Below are 15,992 nucleotides of genomic sequence, written 5' to 3'. Positions count from 1 at the left end.
CTATAGTATTAGAGACCAAGATTTGAAGTCTTAATCTGAGCAGCACTTTCTGGTTAGGAACAAAATCATCAATGAGAAATAATTATCTAAATAACTTTTTATATAGACTTAAGCCTAATGTCTGGGACGTGTAATCCCTTGAACTCTGAAAGAAGTATACTGATGACTTTACTCTTTGGTTATACTTTTGGGTGTCTAAGACCACACAGTTGGCCCAAATAAATCAATTTATTTTTACACTTAAGGTCATTTGAGGATCTGTTCCTAGGGGTCACCTGGGATGGGAGGAGCTCCTGGCTCCTTTCTTTTACCAGATCTGGGCGTAAAACTGAGAAATCTGAATTTTAGTTTGAAAGCTCTTAGAAAGGAAAGTTTTTGTCAGTGTTGTCAAGATAACACTTTTGTTTGGGAACTATTAATCTAGTAAGTAGTGTGGAGCGTACAATACAGGGAGGCAGATGCAGAGTCCTGAGACCGTTATCCGTATTCACATGAGTGAAGACAGCCAAGCTTAATTAATCCAGCAGGGTCAAACAGTAGGCAATTGTTTTGAGAATCATTAAAGACCCCTTGGTGACTGCATATAAATGAGAAGTTTGATGAAAGGATGACATCAGATTTAGGGCTTAGGCAGATGCTGTTCTTTAGTAAGTTACACAATACAGAAGGCACAGATTTGGTAAAAGTGCTGTTTGGATTTGTTGAACTAAATGAGATGGGTCTGTGGCTTAGAGACAGGTCTGTGCCTTAGAGACAGAGACTAGGAAGATTCTAGGTGGAGAAAGTAAATTGGAACACCAACCAGAATGTACTGTGTTTGAGAGTGTGGACTGGAAGGTTGAGCCCCATAAAAGTCAAGTGTCTTACCCTTGTATACTTGGTAAGTTGGCAATTCAACACCAGCGTTTCATGCTGAAAACCTATCTCTTTTATTTCCCTTGTCTATGATAGTTACCAGGTGTAGGTTTCTTCTTGGTTCTTGCCTTCTTGAAGGAAAGAATTGAGGTCCAATGCATAGTTTAAAAAAAGATTAAAGTTTGCATTTATCAAAGCAAAGACTCCCAAGTGAGACTGCTTATAATATATTCCTGATGGGTAGAATCATCAGAGATTCATCCCACTTATTCTAGCCCCTTGATAAATGGTCTTAAGATAGAATATTTCATTGCTAGGTAAATTTGTGATCTTGAAAATGAATAAAAATGAAATAAAAATTTATACTCATGAAATTTAATAAAAATGAAAATAAATGTTTGTTTTAGTTACTTTTCTTGTTGGTATGATGAAATACCCAGCGCAGGCAGTTTAAGGAAGGAAAGATTTATTTCAGATCCCAGTGTGAGGATATAGTCCTCAAAGGATGAGGCAGCTGGTCACACTGTGTCTGCAGTCAGGAAGCAGAGAGGGGTGAATGCTGGTGCTCGGTCACTTCTTTTTTTTATTCAGTCTAGGACTTCCGCCCCAGAATGGTACCACCCATATTTAGGAGAGGTCTTCCTACCTCAGTTAACCCAATCTACAAACTCTCTCACTCACATGCCCAGGAGTTTGACTCGCAAGTAATTCTAGATCCTGTCAAGTTAACAGTATTAACCATCACAGCCTTCCTTTACAAGCTTATCTCCCAGCCAACCCTGATACCAGAGAGGAAAACCTGTTAGCCATTAGAAAAACAATAGGTTTGTTTGCCCAGTGATTATAGACTTGCCAGACCCACAGAAAGAGAAATGACTCTGCACAACTCCATTTACCCAAGAAGTGGCCAAATACCAAGTAGTATGTATGTATGAACACTTGGATAGATGTTGATGATTTGATTTGTTTTATTTACAGTTTTTAAACCTTTTTTTTTCTTTTTTTCCAGGCAACCTCCCGACTTTTAGTAAATTACCCAGAACCCTATCGTTCCGAAATACTGGATTACCTCTTTAAGGTAATAAAAAATAATTACTAATGGACCTGTGATGTTTTAGAAAGTATACGGTGAATTTCAAGCATGGAATTTATCAAGTTTATGATAATAGTTCTTTAAACTGGCAGGTTACTTTTGGAGTCAGCTGCTCTTTGAAGTTCTGCTTTCTTTTTCATCTGTGAAACAAAGGCAGTTACTAATGATTGTTTTTACATGATGAAGCCTGGTGGTAACACTGTTACTTTTTTCCACAGCCAAACTTTGGTGCCTCTTTGCATATTCTAAAAGTCGAAATAGGTGGTGATGGGCAAACAACAGGTAGGAGCATTTGGGAAATAGGATTTTCCCCCAATATTTTAATCTACACTTAAACATATGGAAAATAAGAAATTTTAACTCGAGGTTGATTGTTGTCATTAGATTGTTCCTCACATTTCTTTTCTTACATTTTTATTTATTTGAGAGTGAGAGAGGAAGAGGGGGAATGTGTGTATGTATGTGTATGAGCACATGCATGTGGAGGTCAGAGGACAACTTGAAGGAGTTGGTTTGGTTCTTTCCTTCTGCCATATGGGTCCCAGGACTCCTTTACCTGCTGAGCTATCTTCTGGCCCAGTTTCTTTTCTACTTGTAATTCTTTCTAAAAATTGTCAAATATTAATTTTTCAAAACAGTGTTTAGACTGCATATTTGAAATAATTGTTAGTGAAAAAATCCAGTCTATGCTAGACAGAATATAGGTACATTTGGAATTTTATGGAAAAGTTGAAAGATTTTAATTATGTATAGACTTTGTAAGGTGTTATTAACTATAAAAATATCATAAAAGTTTACATAATGTTAATTAGTAGAGGTGATGAACATTACCATTGAAATCTATCCGATGACTTTATAGACATACATAGGCGCTAAGGATCCAAGTACAAACGATTATGACTAGTAATAATTAGATACATACAGATTAGAGACCATGCGCCAACAACTCAGTGTTAGTAGCAAAAACAATGAGTCTTTTTGTAAGAAACAGTATATTTTAGAATGAAATGGAGATCTTTTTTGAGGGTTAAAAACTCATTCAATTTTATATCTTACAGGGCTTATACTGAGCTCAATATCGTATAACTATATTGATTCAACAACAAACCTAGAAAATTTATAGCCACTGTTGAGAGATGCATCTTTGCTCTGGAAATTGTTATTGAATATGTTAAGATGAGGAACAGCTGACCCTCCTAAAACAAAGACCTCTAGATAGGCTGACTAGATTCACCAGATGGACAAGTAATGGGGAACGGCTTGGGGTGCCGGGTGCCGACAACACAGCAGACAGTAGCAGGGATGACAGAGTATAAGGGCTCTAGTGGGGGGAGGTAGGCTATGGGAGGGTGCCATTTGGGAATAATCATGTGGTTATTAAATTTTAAAAAATTAAAAAAATAATTCTTCAAAGTATAAAAATTTGTTCCTTAATAATTAGTAAATGTGAAAAACATTACCATTAAAATCTACCTGATGACTTTATATCCATGCTCAGATGCCAAGGAGCTCAGAAAGTAACCGACTATGACTAGTAATAATCAGATATATAGAGATTAGAAACGCATGTGCAAACATCTTAGTGTCAATTGCATTAAAAATGGATTTTTCTGTATGAAACTGTGTATTTTAATAATGAAATGGAGATCTTTTTAAAAGGTTAATAATATAATTTTATGTCTTAAAGGGTTTATACTGAGTACAATATTGTATAACAGTATTAATTCAACTGTAAACCTAAAAATTTACAGCCAATTTTGAAACAGATGCATCTTAGCTCTGGAAATTGTTATTGAATATGTCAATGCTGTTGTCATGAAATGCTTCTTCTAATTATGTGGTTATTAAATAAATACTTAAAATATGTGATAAGATATCTGTATTTTAGAAATAGCTTTGTCTTTTAATAAACATATCTATTTTAAATGGCTAGATATGACTAGATAGCCATAGTTTGATTGGCTGTGTGTGATGCTATCAAGAAACAGTTTTAGATGTCTTGTTTTCAGGAAGAGGATAAAGTCCTTCTCTCAGTGATTAGGCACAACTTATCATTTGGTTCACTTCCACTGTAATTAACTTGATAATATCTTCCATTTGTCTTCCTACCAGTGATTTCGAAGTAATTTTTTTTAGCATACATCAAGTATGGTATTATTATTAGAGTTTAGGACCAAAGCCCTAGTTTTCAGCGTAACAGACTAATTTGACCACCAATACCAATGTGCCAATCAGAGACACAAGGTGGTGGTGAAGGACAGGAAAGAGACTCTTTATCATCTAGGCCACCCTGAAGGAACAGAAAAAGGTCTAGTGATCCAAGACTTATCTTTGAAGGGCTGATAAGGACTTTGAAAAGGGGAACAAAGGCAAGAATCTGGGGTTTGGCAACCTAAGTTTTTGCCCAGTTGGCAGAGCACATAATCTTGGCCAGGCTGTGGTCTGGTTTTTCATTATCTCAAAGCTGGTTCTGCAGTGCTTCTGGGAAGTCATCATCCCCAGGGCTTGTGATGCTTGCCCAACCAAGGGGGTAGCTTGGTTTCCCTTCTAACCTGCTGTGGGAGGTTCACTGTTGTTTGGGGGTAGTTTCAGTGCACTGTCATGAAGATGTTTGTGGATCAGAATCCAAGATAGCTGCAGGAGTAAGTGATATTGGAGAACTCAGAAGGAAAAATGTTAATGTGGCTAAGTGAAGTCAGAGAGGGCAAATGGGAGTGAGGTCAGTTACTGGGCCCTCCTTCAGTAGTAAAGTTTAATTCATGTTCAAAGAAAATATGGAAACCAAAACAACCTCAAAACCGCACACCAGAAGCTTTTCTCAAGTTATTGCAAGAGGACATGTGTTTTACTGTCAGACCTTTTAGACAGAAGTGATCGTGGTTGGCCTGATGCGTATGCCAGAGCTCAGTTAGAGGTAAAGAAACATAAAGACAGTTCTTATGGACTCTGATATTTACTGTGAAGAGGAAACGGACCAGAGTCCTTGTTCTTGGAAGGCCCTACTTACCAAGGACACACATCTGTGAAGCATGAGAGCACACAGGGACTTGAGCTCAGTTACCCACTGGTGAACTTTCTGTTACCTCTGCTAGGCACGGGCTAGCACTGACTTTTGGTATTGCAGGTATGTAGGTATATATGCTATAAAGTTATATATGTGACAGGCGACTGACCTACCTCACTCGCATTTTGCCCCTTGCATGGTAGGTATTGTGTTCATTGTTCCTTTTCTCAAGACTGAAGTATTATATTGTGTGGGGTATAAAAATTGGGGCTCAGGATTACAGGGATTTACATCCCAAGCTGAGACTGAAAGTTGAGGTGAACTTGAAGTTGGACATGGAATTTGCAAATCAAAGAGGTCAAAAGCCCAGCAGAACAAGTCCTAGGATTTTTTCAGTAATATAAGGGGATAGCAGTTCTCTTAATACAGCTTTTATTATAGCATTGTGATTTTTATTAAGAATTTTACAGTATTTAAGACTATGAAAAAGTGTGAAATGATATGTTTGATCACCACCTACTTATATAATTCTTACTTGCTCAACTTCAGGTTTGGAACTAGAATACTAGAAGAATACTTTCAGGAAGCTGTGTGTGTGTGTGTGTGTGTGTGTGTGTGTGTGTGTGTGCACTGAAGTGATTCTAGAAAGTGCCATTCATAGGCCATTTCTTTCCTTTTGCTCTTTCCCAATTCAGATGGCACTGAGCCCTCCCACATGCACTATGAACTAGATGAGAATTATTTCCGAGGCTATGAATGGTGGTTAATGAAAGAAGCTAAGAAGAGGAACCCTGATATCAGACTTATAGGTGAGAATGAAGTTTGCAGTGCTTAGCAGTCTCTTACCTCCTTTTAAATTTGGACCCGTGCTGCTAGAGTCTCTTTTAACACTGAAATACTAGAGTTTTTGATGTTGCCTGGCATATCAGCTATGAAACATATGCCAAGAGTGATCTTTTATTGTCTGTGTCTGTTATGTTAATCTTTATACTTATACATTATAGTACTTTATACTTTTATTCTACTTAAATATTTCTTAAATTTTTTTTTATTTTACTAAATGTGTGTTGATTTGTGTGTCTGGGTTTGTGCATATGAATGCATTACCTGCAGAAGAGGGTGTCGGATTCCCTGGAGGTGGACGTGATTGACTGTGTGGGTGCTGGGAACTGGTTCTTTGCAATAACCACTGGGCCTTCTCTTCAACCCCTAATTTTTTTCTTCAATTTATTTTTATTTTATGTATATGAGTGTATTGGCTGCATGTAGGTAGGTGCATCCGTATTCCTGCAGTGCTCTTAGAGGTCAGAAGAGGTCATTGGATTTCCTGGAATTGGAGTTATGAATGGGTGGTTGTTAGCTGCCGTGTGGGTGCTGGGAATTGAACCTGGATCTTCTGCAAGAGCAGTCAGTGCTCTTAACCACTGAGCCATCTCTCCAGCTGCCCCACCCCCCCATTTTTATTTTTTTTCTGCAACAAGGTAGCCCAGGCTGGCCTCTAACTCATTTTCTTCTTGCCTCTGTCTCCCAGGTGCTAGGATTATATAGTGTTACAGGTTTGGTTCATCAGGACTGCCTTGTTATTTTTGAACCTCTGTGACACTGAGGTCATGTTCTAGAGACCATGGATACTGTGGAGTCCACTCTCCAATTCCTGTCCACATTAGCTTCTGTCGTAGTAGCAGAATCAGTGGATAATTGCTCAAGCTGGACTATATTCAGTTGTATAGTTCTGTAGCAATATGAACTATTTTAAAAAGCCAGAGTGGTAGGATTATTTTATCATTTGAAATGAATTTGCTATTTTGGAACAGGCTCACATCAGACTAAGGTAAGTAAAATTAATGGCCTATTTTATTTTATTTAATGAAAAATTTTAATTGAAATTTTGCAATTTTCATACACTATAATTTGATGCTATTTAGATTCCCTCCCATATGTGCACCTCCCCTTATCACACCCTGCTTGAATTAATGTACTCTATTATATATGGAACGAGACCATAAAGCCTAATTTGTGTCCCCAAGTGTCCTTCAGTGTGGGTCCGTCTGCTGGAGCCTGGTTAACCACTCAAGAGTCCCATCCTTGAAAGACGTTGTCTCTACCCACTCCCACAGCAGAAATTTGGGTTGCCAAAATTTCCTTAAGTTGGGTTGGGGTTTCATAACCATTTCCCCATGTCTATGCTGGGATTTTGTCTGGTTTGAGCTTGCATGGGACTTGCGCATGCTGTAATAATGACCAGTTTTAAATGCTTTGCTGAGTTATTTAAAAATAATTCTCTCAGTAGTCAAAGTAAAAGAGTAATATTTTCTAAATGAAAACTGTGAAAAGTGTGTTCTTTCAAATGGACTTTTGTGAGTGATTCCAGAAGTGCTTTGAGTAGGAAGAAGCTTGAATTGAGCACATGCTCCCCTCCTCACTGAGCTGTCTTCAATTTAAATGTAGAAAACCCTCATTTAAACGTAGACAGTCTGTCATGTTAAACCACATCTCAACGAAGACTTACACACATGGGCCTTCACGGTATTTAGTATTACATTCTTTTCAAATGTTCCATTAATTCACTGTCATACTTCTTCTGTAATGAAATTAGTTTAGAAAATAAAAGGTCATTTTGTCATTTTGAGTTTGATTTTTCAGCAATGAACTACATTGATAATGAATTTAAGAGAAAGCTTGACTATTAACTATTAAGCTTATTTTAACATGTTACAGTTGAAGTAAGAATGAGAATTATAGCTAGTGGTTTTCTTTTCATATGTTAAGTAAAAAAGGCTTAAGAGTGAAAAGAGTTACTGGAAGAATACAAGACTTACTTGACGTAGTTCATGTAACACAGGAGTATTTCCATATGAGCCACTGACATATTTATTAAAGGACTAATTTAGGTCTGCTAATCTTGAATGCCTGATCTAACCTTAAATTATAAGATGTCCTTGTAAATGAGAAATTTGTGTTACACTTGCCTTATAAGGATAGTTTAGCATAAGTCTTTCATGATTCTGCTTTGACCTCAGAGAATAGGAATTGAATCTTGAACAGCCCAATCAAGAATATAGATGTTCAAATGTATATTTCTAATAGTGTGTTGAGAGAGGGATTTGTTTGTTCTTATTTCATTTTCTTGAAAGAACATATGGAGTTATAGGGCCTGGTTCTAAGAATCAATAAGAAATCATAGTGTCTCTAGAGTAGAAAGGATTCAAACATGAGCATGTGGTGCAGTCTTCCCATTTAGCCATCTATACATTGCCCCTCTCCTTCCTGAATGGGCTTGGGTTTGTTGGCTTTGTTTCCAGTAGCTATCACTGCTTCACACTCCTTTTCCTCTGTTCTCCTCACAGGGTTGCCATGGTCATTCCCTGGATGGCTGGGCAAAGGGTTCAGCTGGCCTTACGTGAATCTTCAGCTGACTGCCTATTATGTTATAAGGTGGATTATGGGCGCCAAACATTATCATAATCTGGACATTGACTATATTGGGGTTAGTAATATATTGAAAATATGATTAATATTTGGATATTTGTATAATTTTAGGTTTTTTAATTCTTTTTTGATCCATTTAAAACTTAATAATCATTCTTCAGTTCATATAGAACAAAATTTGCTTGTTGAATAGCACTCAATAGAATGCTATGATATAATTTTTTGTTGTTTGTTTGTTGGGACAGGGTGTCTCTGTAGCCCCAGCTGGCCTGGAACTCTCTATGTAGACCAGGCTGGCCTTGATCTCATAGAGATCTGCCTGCCCCTGTCTCCAGAATGATGGGATTAAAGGCTTGAACTACCACACCCAGCTTGCTATAGTTTTATTCAAAAGAAAAGGGGAAATTTTTTTAGTTTTAAGAAACAACAACACACTTTTTCTTTTTTCCATGGTGGATAGGTGAATTTAACTTTCTTTGTATTGAAGTAGCAAGAACCATTTCTGCATTTTATGAGAATCCAATGTGTTACCCTTTGAGGAAGTGATTGTGAAAGTTGGAATTTTTAAAAAAATCCATTGGCCATTAGTGGAATGGGAATTAGACATGACTAGCCACTGAGTACATTTTTCTCATTGAACCATTTAGAAAAACTGATTTTTCTTTGCTGGATAGGCCTTAACCTATATGACAGAATGCATAAAATCTGTTGGGGGGTGAGTATGGGGAGGGAGCCAGTGCAGATAGGGGAAGGTTCGAAATATGAGCAAGATGTAGTATATGAAATTTGCAAAAGTCAGTTTAAAAAAAAGTAATTTGTTTGTTAAATTGGCTTTGTAACTTGAAATTTTTCCATGCTTTCTTTTGTTTAAAACGATATAAAATAATGCTATTACAGTGCTGTTTAATGTGTAAATTGTATTTCTATGCATAAAATAATTTTTTTTTTCTTAAATAAAAAACAACTTTCAGTTCAGACAATTTCAGTTCTTGTTTTGCAGATTTGGAATGAAAGGCCGTTTGATGCCAATTATATCAAGGTCTGTACAACTTTAACATCTATCTTCTTATACTTCACATTGAAATTAGGAGGAAATTGATAGTAGAATCATCATGGAGTTTTGTTGGTTGTGACATAAAATTAGAATTTTGATGTTTATGTTCCTGATATTAAAGCAAATGTATGTAATTCTTTGTAGGCCCAGAATTGCCTTTATCTGAAGAGTTGGGTTGAATGTTCTTATTTTAAAATCCATTAATTGCTGGGTGTGGTGGCACACGCCTTTAATCACAGCACTTGGGAGCCAGAGACTGATGGAACTCTGTGAGATTGAGGTCAGCGTGGTCTACATAGCAAGTTCTAGGCCAACTGGGGCCACAGGGAGATACTGTCTCAAAAGAAAATTCATTAGTGTTGGGAGTAGAGTGAAGCTCAGGGTGAGATGCATGCTTATGTGTAGCCTAGTTTCCATCCTCAGTACCAAAGAAAAAAGGATTAATTTTATAATTCTAGTAACCATTACATAATCTTAAAGATTCAAGAAACTTAGCTTTACTCTTTGTTATGCTTTTCGGTTTGCTTCCTTGAAGCCCCATTATATTGTTGTTGTGCGTTCTAGTCTGTTGAGTCAGGACAGGAGTGCAAGCAGGAGTTTGAAGTAGAAACCAGGAGGAATGCTGTTTGCCGCTTTGCTCTTAGGCTTATGCTTAGCTAGCTTTCTTTTATAGCCCAGGACCACCTGCCTAGGGACAGTGCTACCCATAGTGGACTGGGTATTAGCAATCAAGACCATAGCTCACAGACATGCCAAGAGGCCAGTCTGGTCTTAACAGTCCTTCAATTGAGAGTCCCTTCTCACCGGACCCTAGGCTGTACTAGTAGAGAGTTTAAGCTCACCAGGATAGAGTATGTTATGTAACATTTCTCTTTGCAATTAGTATTTGTAAATCATATTTTTGATACTGCTTTTGCTATGTCGGTTTAATTCTTTCAAATCCCCCCCTGAGGTAATAACTGTTACTGCCACCTTTTAGGAACTAGAAAACTGAAAATAGCAGTGCCTGCCACTGGAAAAAACCTGACAGTTTTGCTTTTCAGGTTAAGCTTGTCACTAGCGTATGATGGACCCAAGTCCCCCCAAATGATGGATTTAAACTAAAATCCCCCAGGCCTGAGAAAAACTGTACAAGGAAGTAAAAATGAAAAATAATTCTTACTGCTAAGAACAAGCTGAGCTGACCTTTTTCATGCTCTCTGCCTAAGCTGGAAGTCATCCCAGAAATCCCCCCCTACCTCTGCTTGGCACATAGCCGCCGCTTGTAGTTTTTGTCTTTAAAAAGAAGCTTGTAGGCTGATTTGCGGCTTCTCTTTATGGACGCCAATCTGCAGATGTAATAAATCCTCATGCTTGTTGCATCTCCTGATTTGAGGACTGAGATTTGGGGTGTGACCTCCCGTGAACGTTGGGTACCCCAGTCTGGGGGTCCAACACGTACTTTTCTATTTGTCTTATTTTATGGTACTTTTCTCCAAGAAATGTTTAGTGATTATATTTTGTTCAAATTTTTACAATTATTTTCTTTAAATTGAGTGTTTACGCTATTAAGCAGATAATTTTCAGTGAATTTCTTTTGCTTATTTAGTCAGAAAGTATTCACTCAACACCTAGTGCATCAGATGTGTTTGTTTGGAATGCTGGGAAAGGAAATACTGTTTATGCCCCAAAGGAGTCTGGACAAGTGTAGATACTTTCTGTTGCTTTGATAAAACACTAACCAAAAGCGACTTGGAGAGGAAAGGGTTTATTTCACCTTATAGCTTATAATTCATCATGGAGTGGAACCAGGGTAGGATCTCATGGCAGGACTTTGGAGGCAGAAACTGAAGCACAGACCACAGAGGATGCTGCTTACTGGCTTTCTCCTCTGGCCTGTGCTCAGCCTGCTTTCTTATACAACTCAGGACTACCTGCTGAGGGGTGGCACCACCCACAGTGGATCTGGTACTCCCACATCACTCAACTATCAAGAAAATGCCTAACAGACATGCCCATAGGCCAATCCGATAGAGGAAATTCCCCAGTTGAGATTTCCTCTTCCCATGTATGTTGACAATTGACACTATTCAGCATAGCAAGGGACAGAGATGAAATATGATTCATCATTTTTTCTAACAGAATGATGCAAATACTGGGCTCTCAGAAAGTACCAGAAGAGATGGAATGTCTCCCTGGGTTGGATAGGGAAATATGTTAAAGGTGTTTATGTGTAGATGTAATCTTCAAGAATAGGTGACTAGGAGCTCCCCAAGTCACTATGGCAGGAGCATAGTATTGAAAGAAGTCAAAGCTGAAAGGTGAAGAGACTTGTTTTTTGCTATGTAATTATATTTCTGAGTTACTCTGTTTTATGGTGATTTGGCAGAAGGGTTTTGAAATTGTGTCTGGAAACTCCCTTCTAGGATCCGAGGGTGTTAGATAGAAGTGGACGTGTAAGCCTGGACATTCTAGCCCATCATCCCTTTCACTTTTTAAAAATAGACAAATAGATGAGATGTAGGTACTTCTTGGAAGGGAAGGGTTACACAACAAAAGTGGCATTTGAAAATATGACAAAGCTTTTAAAACAATGCTATAATCACATTGGCTTTGAGATGGAAATTGACTTATAAATCGCAGCTTACAGAGCATGTACATTTTGAAATTTTTTTCAAGTATACTACATAAAATAGTATATACAATATTAATTGGGAGTAAGTTTAGAAAAATTAGATATATAGAGAATGATAAATAAATACAAGTTTGACTAAGCTATTCTCTTTCGGAAAGAATAAGAAAAAATTTGAGAGTAATCAAACAAAAAATTGATTTCCTAATCCAAATGGTGTTGCCAGTTGGTCTTAGCATAACTAAGGGGGTCTGTTTATCTTGCCTCCAGGGTACCCTTGGACTCAAGTGAGAGTCCTTGAAAGATGGATTTGGGTTGCCACTGTAACTCTCATTACATTTTCTAAAATACTACCATATATAATAATGTACCAGTTTTAAGAAACCATCCATTATAAAGTATACTATCGTTTAATTAGATATTTTATTATTTGTTTCCTTAAAAGAAAACATTAATTGGAAATTTCCTGTCAGAAAAAATTACAATGTAAAACAAAAAGCTTGTGAAATTCTTCACTTTTGCTTATCTTAATTGATTCGATTGATATTATTTAGCACCTGCTATTTATGTGTCTGAGAGTTTTAAATCTTACCGGCGAATTACCAGTTTCCTATTTTTGTGTGGAATCTGTTCCTGCCTGCGGATATTTTTTTTTCTGCCCCATTTTACATATAAATAATCAATTATTTTCATTTTTCTAGTTTGTCCTGATAGTTTTGGTGATCTGGTGAGTGTTTGCCACTTAAGGCTAAGGGCTGCATCTCCTGCTGCCTTTATAGTCCTGAGGACTCACAGATGGTCCAAGTGCCAGTGAAGGCATTTACTTGTGCTTTGATAGTATTCTAGTAAGCAAGTGATCCTACAAGTAGATTTTTTTTAATGGTCTTTTTGAGACAGGGTCTCCCTGTAGCCCCAGCTGGCCTGGACTCTCTGTGGAGATCAGGCTGGCCTCGAACTCAGAGATATCGGCCTGCCTCTTCTCCCAAGTGCTGTAGATTTTATTTCCTGTCCTGTTTGTAAGAAAGACAGGAGAGCAAGAGTGGGATAGTTTTTATTTCCACTTAAGAATGACACATAGACTTTTAAGAACTGTGATCATTTGAATAATGGTGGAATAGTTAAAGACAGTAAGAAATACTTAACAGGTTGAAGTATTTTATCACATAGTATGAATAATATCCCAATTTTGTTTTTATGTCTACATAGGAAAATTCTAGGAAGAAAGCATACCAAAGTAATAGCCATTGTTATATACCATTTGATTAGGGTTTTATTCTTCCCCTCATATTCCCTAATTTCTGTTGTTTGACATAATTTTAAACTCATGAAGAAAGCTCTTCTACATTTTAACGCCCTGTGGGAACTATCATCCAGAATGCAACATCTTTGGTAAATACTCTAGTTATTTTGGTATTCCAATAACTAAAAACTCACTTTGTAAACCCTCCTGTGTTCTGTTTATGTCTCCAAAGGTCTTAAGAAAGATGCTGGATTATCAAGGTCTCCAGCGAGTGAAAATCATAGCAAGTGATAATCTCTGGGAACCAATTTCTTCTTCCATGCTGCTGGACCGTGAACTCTGGAAGGCAGTTGATGTTATAGGGTAAGGCATGATTTACTTTGAGAACTAGCAGCTTCTGGTTGCCTGATCTGGGCGTTGACTGTGCCTTTCCTCTTGCCTCCTCTTCCCCATTTGAGCACAGCCCCTGAAAGTGTTTAGTACACTAAAACAGGTGTAGTTGACAGCTCATTCTTTTTTCTTTGAGATGTATTAGTTTGAGGACCTTTCTATAACAAATTTATTGGTGACTTTAAAAAGAAAACATCTTAATAAAACAGGGCTTTATTTACATTAAAAGGGATGTTAGTTATTTAATTTTAAAAATTACCAAGGCAATACTGTAAAATTAGTTCCAGTCTGAGATTTACTGTGACTTGAAGTTCCTACTTACCTAAATGACTTGGTGTAATCACTATACCTTGTCATGTATCTATGACCCTGTTCCTCAATCCATTTCTGCTGTACAGCTCTCTAGGTCCTAACCGAATTAGGCTCAGCAGTATTTTTTTTTTTTTTTGGTGTTGTTGTTGTTATTGTTTTTTTGGTCTTTTTAAGATAGGCTCTCCCTGTAACCCCAGCTGGCCTGGAACTCACTGTGTAGACTAGGCTGGCCTTGAACTCACAAAGATCTGGGTGTTGGATTACTCATACAGGTGTTATAGTGCAATTATTGTCCTCTGAGCTATATCTTTATCTCATAGTCTCTTTTGTCATTAATTTAACATTTTATTATTGTGGTCATTTAACGGCAAATTTATTATTTAAATTGTTTTTTCTGAAGAACTTCTTTTTTGACCTAGGATATATTTTCTGTTATGATACGGAGTTTGGTATATAACATTTCCCTTATTGGAGGTATTATTTAAATGTTTTGTGTACTAATTATATTCTAATGATATTGTCACGTGAGCTGTGGGGAGCTACTAACTAGATTCTGCCTCTCCTCAGTCTTAGCAGTTTGGGCTGTATGAGAGTTTCTGCTCTTCTCTTTGGTGCGTAGATGATAACTGTTTCTTTCCTCACGATTTGTGACTATTGTGAATAGAAAATGTCATCCTGTGCCTCATTTACTCTTTCTTGGACTGAATCCTGCTTTTCATCTAGTTAAGAGACCCCCTGCTTTCATTTCTATTTGTCTTTTATTCCTTTCCATTCAAGATCATTGTATTTAGACACAGTTCTTGCAGTAAGCTAAATTTTGCTTTTTAATGATGCCCTGAAACATCTTTGTATTTCTTTTCTTTTTAAAGATTTATTTATGTGTGTGTGTGTGTGTGTGTGTGTGTGTGTGTGTGTGTGTGTGTGTGTGCGTGTGTGTCTTTTTGTGTATATGCTGTGTGTGTGTGTGTGTGTGTGTGTGTGTGTGTGTGTGCATGTGTGTCTGTTTGAGTATATGCTATGTATGTGAGGGAGACCAGAAGTGGATATTGGATCCCCTGGAGCTGGAGTTAGAGGTGATTGTGAATTGATAGACTTGGGTGCTGGGAACATAACTTAGACCCGTTGGGAGAGCAGGAAGCCTCTCGTTTACATCTTTTGATGTAACTGATGTTTGTGTTCTCTATGTTACAGCTAACGTCTTTGGTTATTGAATGATCTGTATGATGTATCTAGTATTGGGAATTCTATTGCTGTGGGATTTTTTTATTTTTTGGTTCTTGTTTATGGAGGTGTCTCTTATTTAGCAATGCTTGTTTTTGTTTCTGCTGATTACAATCATTCTGAATCATAGATTATACCATTGGTTCTCAGCTGGGGATAATTTTATCTCCTAGGAAACATTTGGCAATGTCTGGAGATACTTGTAATTATCTTAGGTAGGTAAAGAGGTGCTATTTGCATCTGAGGGGTGGATGCCAGAAATGTTTCTAAACATTCCTGGACACACAGGTCAGCTCTCCTATGTAAAAAGTCATCCAGCCCAAAACTTCAGTAATGTTAAAACTGGGGAGCTGCTTTACTAATATGCTGTTCTTCTTTTTTAAAATGGTGGTGCTGAGGATCAAACTGAACCTGGGTGAGTCTTATTCATGCTAGGTAAGCTCTCTTTGTGGTAGTTCATGCCTACATCACAGATTTATAGCCTAAAGAATTACCATAAAATAAACATATATGTGGAACCACCACTCAGAAAATTATAAGTACCCAGAAAAGTTTCCCTTGGAAATCTTTCTACTCAGTTACCTGAAATTATAACCACTAATCTGACCTTTAACAACACCATACACAAATTTTGCCTATTTAAAAATTTAATAAGATGGCACCTTATTAAATCCATCTTGTGGAGGGGAGTAGCATTTCCCTCAGCTGCACACTTAGAAACTTAACACAAAGGGCAAATAAAGCAGATCCCATCTTATATGGGCCTGTGTGCGCTGGGCTCCT

General features: G+C 37.4%; 1 protein-coding gene across 1 annotated transcript in view; it reads left to right on the top strand.

The window, feature by feature from the left end:
- Window positions 1-15,992, top strand: part of Galc (galactosylceramidase) — a 64,764-nt gene that overhangs the window by 2,547 nt on the left and 46,225 nt on the right. Inside the window, exons 2-7 of the mRNA XM_029569876.1 lie at window positions 1,865-1,933; window positions 2,167-2,230; window positions 5,648-5,761; window positions 8,300-8,439; window positions 9,382-9,420; window positions 13,519-13,649. Of these exons, the coding sequence (XP_029425736.1) occupies window positions 1,865-1,933; window positions 2,167-2,230; window positions 5,648-5,761; window positions 8,300-8,439; window positions 9,382-9,420; window positions 13,519-13,649 (557 nt within the window). The remainder of the gene's footprint in view (window positions 1-1,864; window positions 1,934-2,166; window positions 2,231-5,647; window positions 5,762-8,299; window positions 8,440-9,381; window positions 9,421-13,518; window positions 13,650-15,992) is intronic.

The sequence above is a fragment of the Nannospalax galili genome, unplaced genomic scaffold, assembly GCF_000622305.1.
Source record: "Nannospalax galili isolate Female #2095 unplaced genomic scaffold, S.galili_v1.0 scaffold402, whole genome shotgun sequence".
NCBI lineage: Eukaryota > Metazoa > Chordata > Mammalia > Rodentia > Spalacidae > Nannospalax > Nannospalax galili.
This window is presented reverse-complemented; position numbering and strand designations above follow the sequence as displayed.